Source organism: Megalopta genalis, chromosome 9, assembly GCF_051020955.1.
Source record: "Megalopta genalis isolate 19385.01 chromosome 9, iyMegGena1_principal, whole genome shotgun sequence".
Classification (NCBI taxonomy): domain Eukaryota; kingdom Metazoa; phylum Arthropoda; class Insecta; order Hymenoptera; family Halictidae; genus Megalopta; species Megalopta genalis.
This window is the reverse complement of record NC_135021.1, coordinates 16,236,689-16,254,186: the sequence shown is the minus strand read 5'-3', so window position 1 is coordinate 16,254,186 and position 17,498 is coordinate 16,236,689. Positions and strand designations below refer to the sequence as shown.

The 17,498-nt window shown below is 39.3% G+C and overlaps 2 protein-coding genes across 4 annotated transcripts; one reads left to right on the top strand and one right to left on the bottom strand.

The window, feature by feature from the left end:
• The first annotated feature begins 50 nt into the window (after positions 1-50).
• On the top strand, positions 51-11,342 carry LOC117230109 (putative cytochrome P450 301a1, mitochondrial). 3 transcript variants are annotated; one of them, XM_033487217.2, is made up of 12 exons: positions 51-556; positions 786-920; positions 1,871-2,085; positions 2,414-2,660; positions 6,005-6,121; positions 6,264-6,340; positions 6,797-6,992; positions 7,424-7,583; positions 7,675-7,844; positions 8,342-8,420; positions 8,707-8,904; positions 10,949-11,342. In XM_033487217.2, exons 2-12 carry the CDS (start codon positions 814-816, stop codon positions 11,054-11,056), a joined length of 1,674 nt encoding a protein of 557 aa, XP_033343108.2. In that variant the 5' UTR covers positions 51-556; positions 786-813; the 3' UTR covers positions 11,057-11,342. The 3 variants fall into 3 exon arrangements, with proteins under 3 accessions (XP_033343108.2, XP_076380699.1, XP_076380700.1); XM_076524584.1 differs by having other exon boundaries at positions 6,264-6,361; XM_076524585.1 differs by lacking the exon at positions 786-920 and having other exon boundaries at positions 6,264-6,361.
• Cyp301a1 (Probable cytochrome P450 301a1, mitochondrial) lies at positions 11,271-16,983 on the bottom strand. Its single transcript, XM_033487215.2, has 11 exons — positions 16,700-16,983; positions 15,475-15,554; positions 14,840-15,224; positions 13,671-13,787; positions 13,028-13,104; positions 12,666-12,867; positions 12,303-12,465; positions 12,052-12,221; positions 11,893-11,971; positions 11,606-11,809; positions 11,271-11,466 (listed from the first exon to the last, which is right to left on the bottom strand). The coding sequence occupies exons 1-11, from the start codon at positions 16,708-16,710 to the stop codon at positions 11,359-11,361; spliced, it is 1,596 nt and encodes a 531-aa protein (XP_033343106.2). The 5' UTR covers positions 16,711-16,983; the 3' UTR covers positions 11,271-11,358.
• Between the last annotated feature and the right edge of the window lie 515 nt (positions 16,984-17,498).

Below are 17,498 nucleotides of genomic sequence, written 5' to 3'. Positions count from 1 at the left end.
CGTTCGCGATTTATGTAGTAGAAGAGGACTATCGAAGTAAGCGATTCAAAGATGCGGTATTCTTTGAACATGTAAATGATTCTTTTTTTTTGACTCTGTCGATCATTCAGTATAATCGGGCGTTGTAAACCGATTAATGGTGTTAACTGCTTTAGACGATAAGATTAGTCAGATTTTATGGAAATTCGACGACTGTTCCCCACCTCATTCTGTCCTCCCACTTGTTCTCATTCTTTACATCATGGTACTTAATAAGTGGCGGGAACCGTCAAAGAGTAAAAGTGCATCTGATATCTTGGACCCCGCTGTCAGTACATATTCACTCGGAAACGATTGATCGATGCACGATGCACGTGTACCTGAAACAAGGTGTACAATTAACAACCTAATAATTAACTCTAACGAACGCGGCTTACGAAAATCGAAAGTGAGTTCCCATTTAAATAGACACAGTGACAATTGCGTTTGTGCAGAGAGTGAAATCCGGGCGCGAGTGACAGTACACTAAACGATTGAAATTTCTCGCAAACGGAAATCAATTTTTAACTGCATCGTGGTAAGTGCTATGGTTTTTAATTCTGAACAATATACAATTATTTCGAAGCAGTCTATATTAACACGAAATATTATTAAGTATTATTCTTCTCCGTTAACTACTGTATGATTGCTAATAACTTCGTATGGGATTCAATGGCATAAATGAAAAGAAAAGTGTTCTATAAGATTACAATTATCGTGACAGTATTTGTGAATCGACCAAAATTACTATTAATTTACATTTATAGATCAAGTAAACGAAATATAAATAAATAAATGAATGCACGTGCTTTTATTTATTTCACAAGCATCGTCGACACAAGCAAATCAACATTAAAATCTAATAACAGGGAGAGAATTGCCGGACCGGAAATTTGGTCAAGGTAAACGTTTGAACGTGCTAACAGTACGACTATAATGTTTATCATTAGATCGTAAAGCTTTATGCGTTTATGGCTTAATTAAAAATATTAATATTAATTAATTTTAATAAACATTGAATAATTTATTTATACCTTTTCTTGAATGTAAAAACACTATATATATATATATATATATATATATTTGAAAAAATATCTACGTACTTTCTCTTCTGAACAAATAAAAATTGATTATAAATTTATGAAACACAAATAAATGATTTGGCGTCTTTACATTCGTTAAAAAATCTAAATAAATTATATTATATTATTATATTATTATATTATATTTTTTCAAATGATTCAGCTGGTGCCATTCTGATACAGCAATTGTTATTCAAGATTCTTGTTCGGCACCCGTTTGACGTCACAACTTCTCTGGCATACAAATACATAGAAATACATTTTTCAAACAGCGAAACGAGTTCCATGAACAATTCTAGCCGGTGAGCACGAAACGATCGTGCCGTAGTTTCACCTGAAAGAGTTTCCGTGGATCCCGCGGTGCAATTTGCTAATACACAACGGAACTATGTCTTTAGTATCGAATGTAGGCGTGCTGGAACACGAGTCACGTTCCACGAATGATTATAGTATTTAGCAGGATTATTTGTAGCGAACGATTATTTGAAGTCAAACGAAGTTTGAGTCATTGTTTCGCTGGTTGCAAATATTTTTGCAAAATATGAATCCATCGACGTAAATAGTTGCGATATGATTCAGTGTTTCAAATTGTACCGAGCACCGAGGATGGCCGGTTCTAAATAGTAACTGTCTTTGGAAAAGAAAAATTATGGGAAACAGGTCCAGCACGGTCTAGACACCAGAGTCTCCAAATCTCTCATTTGCATCTCATTGTTCGATTAATTTAAATGAATTATATAATTATATCTTTCGCACATTCCGTGTTACAGGAAGAAAAAGATGAGAATATTACATGGCAGGTTCGCCGGTTCGTTCGCGTGTTATTTTAAATTTAAACCATGGAGGAGTGCAGTCCGAGAGATCGAGACTTTGGCCACGGAAATCGAGGAGCAAGATTTGACTAGGTGTCGTCCATACACCGAAATTCCTGGGCCAAAACCTATTCCTCTTTTGGGCAACACGTGGCGATTCATACCGTTCATAGGTACGCACCGACTAACACTACCTGCCCTTAAACCTGAAACGAGACTGGAAACATTGTACTACCAGATGTCCTCTCTCATTTTTTCACTTCAACATCTCAGCTACCTGTTCAGCCATTAATCTTCGGACGGGCTCGTCTGGATCCGGCTTTTTGAATTTTTATTTGGAAAACCAATTGTCAGAGATCGTGTTGATCATTTCTTAATTTTGATCGGGATGGTTCAAGCCCGTCCTTAGCATCTTTCTCTTTATCGATAGCTCGATCGTGTAGCATTCAATAAAGATAAGAGTAAGAGTATGGATCACTGATTTATGGGCCACGATTACAGGTGACTTTCAGATCCAATCGGTGGATAAGGTGTCACGGAGGCTGTATGACGAATATGGTGATATTGTAAAGATGGAGGGCCTCCTCGGCAGGCCAGACATGGTCTTCATCTACGACGCGAACGAAATCGAACGTATCTTCAGACAAGAGGAGAGGATGCCTTACAGACCGTCGATGCCTTCTCTCAACTATTACAAGCACGTGCTTCGAAGGGATTTTTTTCGTGGTAACGCCGGCGTGATCGCTGTGTAAGCTTTCAACCGTTGCATTAACAGTTAATGTTTATATTACGCAAGGAAAACTTAAAAAAAAATCTTCTACATCAACCGTACAAAATATACGTGTGTTTCTTGCGTGAAAATTTGACAGTCTAAGGCAAAAATTTACTCCAATTTGGCAAATGCTAACGCAAAAGGATAAGTCCGCATTGAATTTTTCTATAAATGCATATATAGGCACCGCTTTCAAATTACATTTGCGTGTCTCTAAAACGTCCACCTGAAAATCTTGAAGTCATAGTCCGGTGATTGATACATGACTTTCGTCAGTCATACATGCAGTAGTATCGTCGGCTCGGAGAGGTCAATGGCACCTGTTATTTGGACCATAAAAGGGGTAGTTGAAAACGGCACGTAATTCTCGAGGAGTTCTCGAACAGTCAGAAAATTGTGCTACAATTATCCCCACCCGTTCATCTGACTGTGAAAACCGATACTTTTTGAGGCAGTGCAGTTTTACAATATTCAATGCTATAGTTCCGTTGAACATTTTATTGTTCCTTTTAATGTAATACATTCGAATCATTCAATTAATTAGTGTTCAATTAATATATAATATCTTTATCACTACGTGTACGAAATATATGTTTTATTATACGAGCACCCGCTGGCAATTACTCGCTCGTTAAATCGAGTGGCCAGCCACTTTCTTCTGTCATAGATCCGTGTTATTACCCACAATAGAGTTTTCACGTTGCCCTGCAACCCAGCCGATCAGAATACAAGGCAATTTGATATAGCGGGTCACTTAGTAACACTGACAGGCGCGTTGCAGGTTGTAGCACTTCCGGGCCAGACAGATCAGGCGTGGATAGATTCAATGGATGTCGTTACGATTGCACAAACAGCAATAGTCTTTTCAATCTCGATAGGCCTGACGATTACTTGAGGGTAAATGAAAGCGAACGGATGAAGTAATATCCCACAAATGGGAATCGCTGATTAATGCTGATTACAAAATGTCATTATACGTTGTCCAAGGATGAGTAGCATAAACGGTAGTTCCGGTTCATAGCGGTACAAATAGCGTGTTGAAACCTAAGTGTGTTCAAAGATTCGGTAAAATGAATTGGTAAAAACTGATCGGAACTTTGGGTTCAGTGGAACGACGTGTTTGCGATCGGACACGCGTCCTCGCGTTCTCGCAATCTCAAAATGTTTGCAGATGTTCCATTAGCACGCGTGTAATAGTTAAACATTGACTTTGCAGTTCGCAACGTGGTTAGGGGCGCAACCTCTTTTCGCTTGGCAAACACATCGCGTCGCAAATATTTGCGGCTGTCGTTGAACGCTGGACAAGTATAACGATGAGACGCATGTTCCCGTTGCACTTTCATTGTTAGATACGCTTCGGCTATGCTCGCTTTCCTTATAATCTCACGTTGCCATTTCTGTACCGAACGGAAAAACCGTTTGCTCTATTTTCATGTTCCTCCTACTTGCACGGTGCAGGACTAGATCGTGCAATGTTAACAGGCTTTGCAAAAGAACCTTGTGTGATGCATTTTTATCGTGGACGCTAATGAAAACAGCGAAACTATCGGAACACTATCTTCTTAAAATCAATGCGTTATCTCCAAATATTATTAATTAAAACAAAGCAGAAATTTCGTTCCTGCTTCTCGTTGTTCCCGCAGATAATTCTCATTTGCATAAAGAACCGCCGTGATTACCTACCTGTAGGCATTGGTCAATACTTGACGGATATAAGGAGTGATCCTCAGCGAATCAGGATTTAATTAGAATCAGGTATTGTCGACGTTTGTGCAAATATTGATATTTATAGAGGAATTTCAAGCAGAGTTACGAATGTGGAAATTTATGGAAATTTATGTAGCCGAGTTTAAAGGCAGCCGGATAATTGAATAATAATAGCCGGATAAATGAAAGTGCATACAAAAAAATGGAATAGATGAAATAAATGGTACAAATGTTTGCTCTAATATAATGTAATGTTATGCGTAAGTTCTTGTGGTCCGTCGGTAGCGTAACAATGCAATGACGATCGGTTGATGCACCCTGTAAAAGAGAAATCGGTATCTAGTTTAAAAGCAAAACACGACACCGCTGCATCGTGCGTCTCCGCTAAGGGTGTATATCGGTGAAAAGGGGGTCGTTGACACAATGCAATGTAATTGCAGCTCTAGTTGCCATGCAGGAAGCGAGAGTCTTAACCGGTGACGTAACCTTTCCTTTCATGCGGATCGCAAGAATGTATCGTTTACCACCGTTTTGGCACAACGCTCGTTTTGTTTGTCCCAATTTATTTGTACGTTTTTCTGGCAGACCGTCGAGACGGCTATAAGCACGGTAACCACTGCAAGCTTCCCAACATGGTCATTGCAGTCTCCAGCGGTTAAAATATCAATTTCTTTCCCTAATCCGTTAGGTTTCGATAAATCGTGATGGTTTCACTTATTTTATTTAGAATTCAATTGGATACTAAATTTACGAAATTGCCTTCGATCGAAGCGATTTGGATTTATCGTTTTAATGTAACTCACTCTTGTATGTTTATTTATAGTTGTTAATACGTCAGCAAAATCTCTCGTTCTTCTCGCGCGATGATCTACTCGCGTCGGAATTAGAAAGTTTAGTACTATCGCTTCTTTTTTTTTCATAACCATAGTTCAAGGCACACCGTTTGCTATGACCGATCCGCCTGCCGGGTTGGGATGATGAGATAATTCATAGTTTCCATTCGGCCTCACCTTTCACCGGATCATCATCTTATCGACGTTAGCAATGATTCCCGTATTTCGCAGCATTAAAGTGTACGCGGCACATCCGGTGTTGACATTTTCGATGCAGCATTTCCGGTTTCAAGCATTTCCTGCGTTTCGATTGCGGAGGCTGTAGAAACAATTTTTACATAAAACGATTCTGCACAGAATCGTCCAAATACAACGGTATATCTTTTACCGGTATCACAAACGTTCGGACATGATTAGAAATTGTTTAAACAAGCGTGTCACCACCGAAGCGCCAATTTTCTCAGACATTTCGCTTTAGAAAATTAGATACTTTCTGTACGCCACTTAAGTCGGGTGTCCATCTCAGAGTAAAACTACTCTCGCAAAACGAATTGGTTTCGTACTGTGCTAGTAGCTATCTGACAATGGCTCTCGTACGACTTTAACACCTGGTTCCCCGTATACTAAACTATAAAGCAACTGTCGGGAGTTTTACTCTCAGATGGACACTCGCCTTTAGTATTACCTAATACCACTATGCTGTTGCTGTGATAGCAACTGAGTACCCCGAAATACGACTACGAGGGTCCCAGATTTTTCTAACGAAAGTTTCTGTTCCAGACATGGCGAGGACTGGTACAACTTCCGGAGCAAGGTGCAACAGGTGATGCTGCAACCGCGGACCGCAAGAATGTACATTTCTTCCATCGAGGAGGCGAGTTTAGCATTCCTTCAAAGGTTCGCCGACAAACGGTCCCCGATTAGATCCGATTCCACGCGTCTGTGACTGATCGAGACTTTTCAACCTTTCACTCTCCTCTTCTCTTCCATCAATACAACCAGTGTCGACACCGCTAACGGAATCTCTCCCATTTTTCAGAATATCCGCTATACGAGACGAGAACAACGAGGTGCCCGACGATTTCCTCAACGAGGTTCACAAATGGTCCCTCGAGTGTGAGCAGAAAGCGATATTTCGTAATTCCTCACGGCCGATAGGCTTCGTCTTTTAAATATTTACAAATCATTCTGCATGGATTCCCTTCAGGTATTCTTGCACAAGGGAGCATTCGAGGTCTGTCGTTTGAGAAATAAAGTCTGTGGATCCCCGAATTGGATCCCGTTTCACCGTTCAAAATCATGACCATGAACTTCGCTCGTATAAAAAGATTCTTATGCTTTTTATGTTTGATAATCGCGCTGATCTGGAAATAATGGTGCAGCCCCGAGTTTTTATGTCTCCGATCACGCAAGTCACTTTCGTTAATAAGCGAAAGGTGTGCTGGATTCGGGTCCCCGCCTCAAGCAAAATTCAACCGAATGATTTTGGTTACTAGAACTATAAATAGCTAGAATCAACTACCAAAATAGCTGCAATATTTTTTTCACGGTCATTCTGGTTCCACTTTTCAGCCATAGCACGTGTAGCATTGGACGTTCGACTGGGTTGTATGGATGACAACGCGAATGCCGAAACCCAGAAGCTGATTGACGCTGTCTGCACTTTCTTCGTTAACGTGGGAGTGTTGGAACTGAAAATACCGTTCTGGAGGCTGTTCAACACACCTACGTGGCTACAATACGTAAACGCGTTGGACACTATCGTCGAGTACAGTCAATTTTATTGAAAAATCCGATAAATATTGATTGCCCTATGGGACAGTACCCTGGTGCAGTAAATTCTCCCTAATTCGTGCTCAGATTGTGCACAAAAATGGACAATTTGGGAAGAAGAGATACGATTATTCGTGCCTTGCGGCTCGTTTTTATAGTTACCGATTGTCAACAAATCTAGAAACGAGCTGCGAGGCTCAAATAATAATCTACTCTTCCCAAATTGTCTATTTTTGTGCACAATCTGAGTGCGAATTAGAGTGAATTTACTGTAGTTCCGTTGAGACTGTATTTATTTGGGGTAGATTATAAATAGTAGGAAGATTATAAATTGCAAATAGATTGCATTGTCTTGTTTTAGAGATAACTGCTTCCTGCTTCAACTAAAGTGGAGTAAATTTAATTCATTATTTATACAATTTTCAGCACTACTTCAAAGTACACTGAAGCTGCTCTTGCAAGAATTCGAAAGGCAAAGGATAACGACAAAGAACCTTCTCTGTTAGAAAGAGTGTTGACTCTTGAGAACGATACCAAACTGGCCACTATCCTCTCTCTGGACCTATTTTTGGTTGGAATAGATACAGTTAGTAAGATTTTCAAAGTTTAAATCTGCAATCAATAAATCTAACGCACTGAATTAATATATTTAACATTATTCATGAACGATGCTGTAGACTTCGAATTCTGTGGCATCGGTGCTTTATCAGCTGGCCCTGCACCCAAATAAGCAAGATTTAGCATACAAGGAAGTATGTAATGTGATACCAGGCGAGGATATGCAACTCGAAGGGAAACACTTGGATCAATTGAAGTACCTGAAGGCATGCATTAAAGAAACCCAAAGGTTCGTGTATACTTTTGTAGAATAGCTTGAATGTAGTCAGCAGTTATAAATTTCTCTTTTTAAATTTCCAGGTATGCAGAACCCTTTAACTCCTAAACTCTAAGAGAAAAGGGCCCTGGTCCCAATCGTTTGAACGTCGATGACAACCGGTAATCTTTAATCCTTTCGACCACAGTTTCTAACAGGATTCACAAGGATTCTAACAGCTCTGAGTATTTATCAAACAGTTTTTTTCACGCCTGAGGATTCACAAATTGTGTTAACATACCATCTTCCTGTTTCATAAATATGAACTGTATGTACTTCAAAGAAGAGCACACACACACATACACATACACATAAACAGTACGTCGAGTAAACTGCAAGACCTACTATACAGTTGCATAAGTTTCAATGTCTGATATATACGTTACGGTCAAAATGTAAACAAGGTTGGAGACAAGGCTAAATGAATTTATTGTTGTTACTGAGTAACGATGATCTCATTTTTTTCTCAGAATGTATCCGGTCGTTATCGGCAATGGACGCTGCATGACCAAGGACACGGTGATCAGTGGATACCAAGTACCTAAAGGAGTAAGAGAAACACATTCTCATATAAATGAAGCTTCGATGGAGATTCTATTAAATTTTTTTTATAAATCTGGATCAATGTGTTTTATTCATTTTATGCGATAAAAACGAGCAATTAAATCTCTCATTTGCCAGATGATCGTCAGGCGATGATAACATAATTAAGGCCTTAGAGAATTTAAGCGAACTGCTCTTTCATCGCGTCGCGTCGCAATTAAAAAGAACACAGTGAACAGAACGCGAACAAGAGGATTTCTCCTCAATTAACAATCATTGTCTCTACAATTAGGTCCAAGTGGTCTTTCAGCATTACGTGATAAGCAATCTGGACAAGTACTTTCCGCAAAGCAACGAATACCTTCCGGAACGGTGGCTGCAAGCTGATGGCGTGCGTCATAGTTTCGCATCGCTTCCTTTCGGTTATGGCAGGAGAATGTGTTTGGGTCGACGGTTCGCTGAACTGGAAATGCTGGTTGTCATTAGTAAGGTAATAAAATTGTAATCTAATTATCCGGATACTCCAGATTTTAGTTGGACGGTCATTCTATTTAATTAAGTCTGCGCTGCTACGACCATAAAGTTATGCGAACGGACAGTTATTATTCAGCGTTATAAAACAAACGATATCAGTTCTAGTTATATGCAAGGCACGTACACGGTGTCATATTTTTATCGAAGAAAAGAATTTTTCCAAGATTACCTATGAAGCAATCTAATCATAAGATAATCAAAATTTACAGTTCCACTCAAAAAATCCTTCGATTACCTTGAGATATTGAAAACTGTGACCTCGAGAAATATTCTTTGCATACCACATTCGCCATGTCAAATCTAATAATATGTTCTTTCGACGTTTTTTTTATACATATTATCAATAATAAGCGTGTTATTTGATGGAGGACCATTTTTAATTCCTCAAGGACGAGGTATATTATCGCGATTTGACTACACATATACACAGGAAGCGGTAGAGTATAGGGAGAAGGGACCGAGCCAGCATTTCGGAGTTTTATTACGATATAGCCGATGCCCACTTTAACTACAGTCCTGTTAGTTTCCTTGGTGGTCACGGCAAATGCTCACGAACAATAAACATCCGAGAATTCGCCGTTTATTGTGGGGGACAATTAGGCTCCTTGAGATGCCATCAATCTTGTCGTCTGAGCGCCGCCGAGCTACCTAGCTAACGCGAACCTTGAGTGCACATCTGATCCCAGTGACTTTATTTTCATCGAAAACGTTGTCATTACAATTTCCTCTGTTCTAACATTAAATAGGGATTGCGTATCTGACATTAGGCTGACCAAAAGACTAGCATTTTGTCTATCTGAACAATGTTTTATGTCGCAATCTCAGGACGTATAATTATTTTGTAAATATTTAAAATACCAGCTTACCTATATTATTGTATATGAAGTACTACAATCTTCTGAAGTATTTTATTTAAACAAAAAAACTGAGAATTTGTACGACATCAATTTTCAAATCTGTGGAAACAGCAAAATTTAAAATCTTTGACTGTGAAAGTGTTAAAGGGTAAGATACGACACTGAGATAAAATGAAGGGAAATATTCCTGTTCCCAGAATTTCCAAGAACAGCAATAAATTATTCAAATGGTTTCACGATATTCGAAACGTTCTTTTGCTGCTTCTAACAGCGTCAATAAAGATGGAAAATTCCTTTTACCGTCCAGAGGGGTAATAAATACAGGGTAGTTAAGGAACTTGGGATTTTCGAACGCTGTTTATTGCGCGTACTGTGTTCCTGCAGTGAAATTACCTGGGACGTCTCCTGAATTTTCTGACTACGTTGCAACGCATATTTCACTATTCTCGAATAATAACAATTTCGAACGTTTTCTTGGACTTAAAAATACTTGGGACGTCTCCTGAATTTTCTGACTAGGTTGCAACGCATATTTCACTATTCTCGAATAATAACAATTTCGAACGTTTTCTTGGACTTAAAAATACTTGGGACGCCTTCTGAATTTTCTGACTACGTTGCAACGCATATTTCATTACTCTTGAATAATAAAAATTTCATACATTTTCTTGGACTACAAAAACGGTCAGAACGGTGGTAAATGTGCAAGAGAAATTTCCGGCAGTAAAAAATGAGTTCGTGCTAGCTCTGTGCTCGCTTTCTAGTTCTTTGCCTTAAGAAATTTCACTTCATGTTTCCTCTATCGTTCTCCAGAAGCCCATTGATCATTGAGGTCACAGTATACGACGCACGAGGAACAGAGGAACATAATTGGGAGGAAAATAATGGCGAGAGAGCGTGCAGGAAATGTTGACACCCCTTGGTCAATTAGGTTTCGTATTTTTTCTTTCGTGAAATCTACAACGTTTGTAACAAAAAGATAATATTTATTTGGTACAACAGAACTATATACACAGTGGAGCAATTTTCGTTCACGAGTCTACCCACGATGTTTTTGTTAGGATTATGATTTAATATCCTAAGTGAATTCTTCTTCTAAACGATTCTCGTATTCGATCGGTGCAAAATATGGTTTTGTTTCAGATTCTTCAGCGTTACAAAATAGAATATCATTACGAGAAACTAGAATACCACATCAACCCTATGTATTCGCCAAAGGGACCTCTAAACTTGAAGTTCATCGACAGGTAGTTCACATTGAGGAAGCAGCGTGCGAACAATAAATTAGTTACGTATAGACTGAGAACTTTATATGCTACATATTTTATGTCATAAAACTGTGTTACAACGTGTAGGAAAGTCTCGTCAGTCTTATTCTATTCTTTGGGATATAATAGCACCCTTGATAGAAGAAACAAATTTTAAAAAATTCTAATTTGTGTAAAAATGTATATCTGCATAAGCATCGGCGGTCTAGTTATTTATTTTGATATGTACAAAAATAAATAGAAAACGAGTAAGTGCATGGTCTCGGTGAGCATGGTCTTTATTCATTATCTCCGCATCACCTTGAATTTCAGCTCACCGTCTGGGGCGTACATGAACGTAATTTTGTATTTGAGTGGTTCATGGTGGTACTCCAACTTGTAAGACCGTATTAACTGGAGCACAAGAAAAATATGTGAATGTTTAACCTTACAACAATCTATGTGAAATCTATCTAATAATACAGTGCGTCTTAATGAAAATGTTCTGCCTTTTCGACATTTGACATTTAAAGATCCATAATTTTTTCCTTACTTTGGCAAGTAGCACCTGCATCTCCAAATCGGCAAATCTTCTACCTAAGCACATGCGTGCACCATGACCGTAGGGCAGGGATGCAAAAGGGTGCAGTGTCTCTTTCGTAGATTCCTCGAGCCATCTCATGGGCCTAAATATTTTGGAATCTTTCACGTACCGTTCCATATTCCCTGTTACGACCGTTGGAAATACGACTTGTATCTGCAATCGATTAGACTGGCGTTAAATCTTACTCACGATCAGACCGCAATTGGAAGTACTGTCATTAAGAATGCGTTACTTACTCCCTTCGGTACTTTGTAGCCACAGATTACAGTGTCATTTTGTAATGTTCTGCCGTTCCCGATGACGGTAGAATATACCCTGAAACGCAGCATCATGTGCTTTTGACGTTCTATCTACTTGCATGTTTAACGAAGTATGGACTTTTCACTAATACACACCTAAACACCTCGCGTATAAAAGCTTTCATGTAGACGGCTTGATCGAGATGTTTCGTGGTGAGAGGAACAGATGGATCAGGGAGAATTTCTACGAGCTCCTCGTGAATTTTCTGCTGCTCTTCCGGTCTAGTTGCCAGCTGATACAATATCGAGCAAACGGCCATAGAAATCTGCAATACCATGGGACAATTAAATATCTGTTTTCCGTTACATTAGAAACAAAAGGTCGTCATTGCTAGTTTTATACGTACAGTATCTATACCAACTAGAATTAAATCCAATGCAAGGATGTATGCCATTTTAGGGTCAGTCTCTGTTGCTAGAATTCTCTCCATCAAGGATAGATCAGAGTCGTTGTCAGCTTGCTTGGTCTTCAACCTCTCAATTGCAGCATCGATGTACTTCATGCATACTCTGAGGAGTAGAATTATCATATAATATATAATAATAATAATAATAATAATAATAATAATAATAATAATAATAATATATAATATATGTAATATAAATAATAATAATATATATATAATATAAATAATAATATTATCATTGTGCAGTCATCCTACCTATTGCTGCCAAATGTAATTGTTCTATAGAAATTCAGTACGACTCACTCCATAAAGTAATCCATGTTGCGTACATATTTTGTCCACAGACGAGAAGGTAGGTACCTCCAAAAGGGAGCCTTCAACTCGAGAACTGCTACATTCCTCAGAGCAAACTTTGCAGCATCGATGATCTTCTGAGGCTCCGAGTCTGGAGTTAGAGTACCACCCAGGCAACCTAATCTTACATCGAGAGCCACTCGACCGATGCCTGCATATTATGAACGTAATTTCGATGTGTTAAGTAGATTAAGTACTGTAAGAATCGATGGAAACAGTGCAGACATTTTAGATCTACCAGAAAGTTCTAGTTTCAGTAATCGTACTTTCTGCTAAATCTATCGTGCTTCTGGCATAAAATGTATACGAACACTCTAGGGCCCATTTGTGTATCTCATTGTCAAAGTCTCCCGGCAGTTCTCCATCTTCTCCTTTAATTTCTTCAATCCTGAAACGAAATGTTAACAACTTTTAAGCTACATACGCGTCTAAAATTTGTATATGTTTCAGTAGCAATAGGATTAACATTTCCAAGGAAATTGTTGACAACTTATTGTAGCCTGCTAGTGAATAAAGCTTTAACACTCGAACGGCGGACTATTTTGACGAAAATCTAACCGAGTATAGTTCGGATTATTTATAATTTCATTTGTCAATCTTTTTTAAGGCACTTATTCTAGACGCGTCAATTTTTCCGTAGTCCTCATTGAAACACGTTAAAAATCAAAAATTAATTGTCACAAACTAGATACTGAAGTAACCATATTTGTAATCTGGTTCCAAACGGAGCCAGACCTCGTCGTTCGAGTGTTAAAAAGGTAGGACGACGATCACTAATTATAATAATGACCACTAATGAAATCTGCGATGCGTAAACTGTACTATAAAGTAAAATATTTGTCTTCTGGGAAAGGAGGAATTAGTCATCATTGAAGCAAGAGTTTGGCATTCGGGCTTGCCAAGGCTGGCGATCACGACACCACGGTCTCAAAGTGCAAGGTCACCCGAAATTACCTTTTTATAAAGTCGGCAGTGACCACCTCAATGGGCGTGATGTATTTTCGAACAGTCTGCGGCTGGAGCACTGGTTTCTGTACGCGTGTACGAAATTCTCGCCAAGGCTCTCCGTGTCTAGAATAAGCAAATATTTTATTATGTCATCTACGATAGCTCATTCGCGTCAGTCGAATGTTCGCGGCTTGTTTGAGGGCCAAGGAAAACCAGAGACGATCGTCCGCTCGATGTCGAATTTGTTCAATGCAGTCATACGGAGATTTCGAAGAATGATATGCGCGAACTATGTTGCAACGTAGAATAAGATAACACCTACTCATCCTGGCCACAAGTAGTTGTACTTGACAGCAAGTGCGTATTCCAACAAGAATGCAATTTTACAAGAACCGGATGACAACTTCACTGGCTTTCTGTTTCAAGTGTTTGTATTCTTTCTTTTAGTTTTTGTACTTCATCTGTTCTTGCGTGGCTACTATCATATTATCATCATTATCATCATTATCATCATTATCATCATTATCATCATTATCATTATTATTATTATTATTATTATTATTATTATTATTATTATTATTATTATTATTATTATTATTATTATTATTATTATTATTATTATTATTATTATTATTATTATTATTATGATTATTATTATTATTGTGGAGGATTCACCGAGTCCAAGGCTTCGATCCTCGGACCTACCCCTTAACCTCTCCCCCCCCCTTGCGAAGATAGTCCGCGAAACCAAAACCTCGCTAGCATTACTTCGATTCCGGGTCAGTGCTATTGGCACTAATAATAACAATAATATAATATTATATTATAATATACAATATATTATATTATATTATATTATATTATATTATATTATATTATATTATATTATATTATATTATATTATATTATATTATATTATTACATAATAATTATAATAATAACAATAATAATGATAATAATTATTGTTATTATATTTTAATGGGACGCATAGTACAAAGTTGGAGTGATCAGAAAGCTGTACGGTTGATTCATATATCATCGTGATTTAATAGAATCAATTGCCAACATTACTCAACGCATACTCGCGGAAGTACGCGATCGATTCAGATAAGAAAAGGTCTCGCGCATCATCGATCATACAAAGTTAAAACGGAACGATTTCGAATTCTACGTACACTCCAACAACGCCAGGCAGACTTCCAAAGAAATCCTTGCGCACGACGCCTTTGTAACGCACCAAACAGGGCATCGACGGCCTGAACGGCGTTGGCCCTTCCTGCCTGTAGATCTTCTCGATCTCGTCGGCGTCGTAGACGAAGAGAAGATCCGGTCGGCCGATCAATCCACTCAAGCGACAAATGATCCCGTACTCGTCGTGGAATATTTGTGACACTCTCGCCATGTCGGAGATCTGGTACTGACCGATCACCGGGAACAGTCTCCAGGTGTTCCCGAGGATCGGGATCGGTTTCGGACCCGGGATCTCATTGTACGGCCTCGCCTGGATCGATGTGTCGTGATCCAGGCTGTAAATCCGCGGCGAGGTCACCGTTCCCGCTCCTAAACGCACAATGGAGAAGCATGAAGACGCGCGTTGAATGCTTGATCGAGCACGATCGATTTCGATGCGCTTTCTTCGAGAGGAATTCAACACTTTTCCTTCATCTAGAAACGTAGACTATGGGCTTCCGCGCATTTATGAGAAAAATGGCGCAGAGAAACGTTACAAAAGTGTACCATTTTTATGTCGACTTATGGCAATCGATGTTTCTTCTGTGTAACAGATTGAAATTGTTATTCGAATTTTTACCTGTACAGAGATTGCGTTGAACTGCATCCCGCGCTCGCAGAAATTGACCTTTCAGGATGAACTGCAGCTGCCGATGCATTCTGCAAATCGTGCGAAATACATTACTATAGATAACGAAGTCGGGAACGCAACCGGCGAACATTAAAATGATGCTCTTCGGAAATTGTACGGTTGCTTTTACTTAGAGGCTAAGGATTTTGAGCGGGGGATTCGAGGCAAGCGGGATCGATATATTAGAATTATTCAAGGATCAAATTTTGATACAGTTCCAGTTGCGGAAAATTCTTCTTCTGTCTAAAAATTCGCGGTCTGTCGGCAATCGTTCGCTTGCTCTTATCCCCGATGAGCGTGCAACGATTTTAATAATTCTCCGATTTCGGTCACGAACGACTTCATCCTTGAACTATGTTCTTCTAGCATTTCGAAAACCGAGCGTACATAAATTTCCATAAGTTAGCAGTGTTCTTCTCTGAATTACACGCGTGCTATAAATTTCCACATTCCACTTCATCGTTCGGCCCGACTATCGATACACGGTTGATCGCTTAAGAATTATTGCTAATGATCTGCGATTTACAAGCTCACGTTCATAAAGTATGCGATGTCTTCGCAGGAGAAGATATATGTGTTCAGATCTCTATTTAAATATAATTATAATTAATATAATTATAAATTATATTAAAATACGAACTACAGTAATGTCTCCCCAACTGACGCTAAGATTGTGCACAGAAATGGACAATCTTGGAAGAGGAGATACGATCTCTATGACCTAACGTGTAATCCTATACGCGCGTCTATTTTTGCAAATTATATTAACATGCGAACTACAGTAATGTCTCCCCAACTGACGCTAAGATTGTGCACAAAAATGGACAATTTGGGAACAGGAGATACGATTATTCGAGCCTTGTAGCTCGCTTTTATAGTTGTTGACAATTCGTAACTATAAAAACGAACCGCAAGGCTCGAATAATCGTATCTCCTCTTTCCAAATTGTCCATTTCTGTGGACAACCTGAGCGTCAATTTTGGAGAGACATTACTGTAGTTCATTTATTTACATAACATACAGTCCACCAGAGCGATCGGGGAACGCAGTTACATGCTACCGTACATACTGTGCACGGTATATGCAATCTCTATTCGCAATTTCCACAAAATTGTGCGTTCCCGAACGGGAACGTACAGAGACCTGCAATTAGGCACCCAAATCGCACCCTTACCTGTAAATCATCGAAGACCCTCGTGACCCCTCCGGTTCCCCTTTGTCCGGTCGTTCTGTTATCCGCGTTTTCGTTTTCAGCTCTCAGCGTAGACAACGATCGTAAATTGGGCCTGACAGCGTTACCATCCTAATCGAGAATGGTCGCGGGACTCTTAGCACCTTTCCAGGGTCGCGAGGACTCGAACGGGGTCGCGGAAAACTCAACTCCGCGCGCCTTCTCGTAGACGCGCGCTCTTCACACGATACACCCGACAAATGGGACTAGTAGATCTGGCCGCGCTCAGACCCCTCTCCCGACTCTGCCCGATTGATCACCCGCCTCCCACCAGGTGGTTAACGGTCCGAATTCTCGGGCCGGTCGCTATTCCCGGGATTGCTACACGGAAGACTATCCACTGCCACTCGTGGCGGTCACTTTCACGTCGACAACAACCTCCATTTTAATCTTCACTCGACTTTCTTCGTTAGAATTCGGTTCATCTAATTTTTTCCGAACGACAGCCATTCTTGCGTAAATCGTCTCCGTTACCGAAATCGTAGCTACAAGCTGAAACAAACGGAGTTGTAAGAGAACAATTGTTTTGTCAACTATAGAACGTCTTTATAAATATAGTAAATTCTTTCTAATCCGCGCTCTGCTTGTACACAAAGTGGATAATTTTGTAAGCGGATTATTCGAGCCTTGCGGCTCGTTTTTACAATCACCGATTGTCAACAACGATAAATGCTGTATAACTGTAACAACTATAACTATTATATATATACTATATTATTATATATATGTTATATTATATATA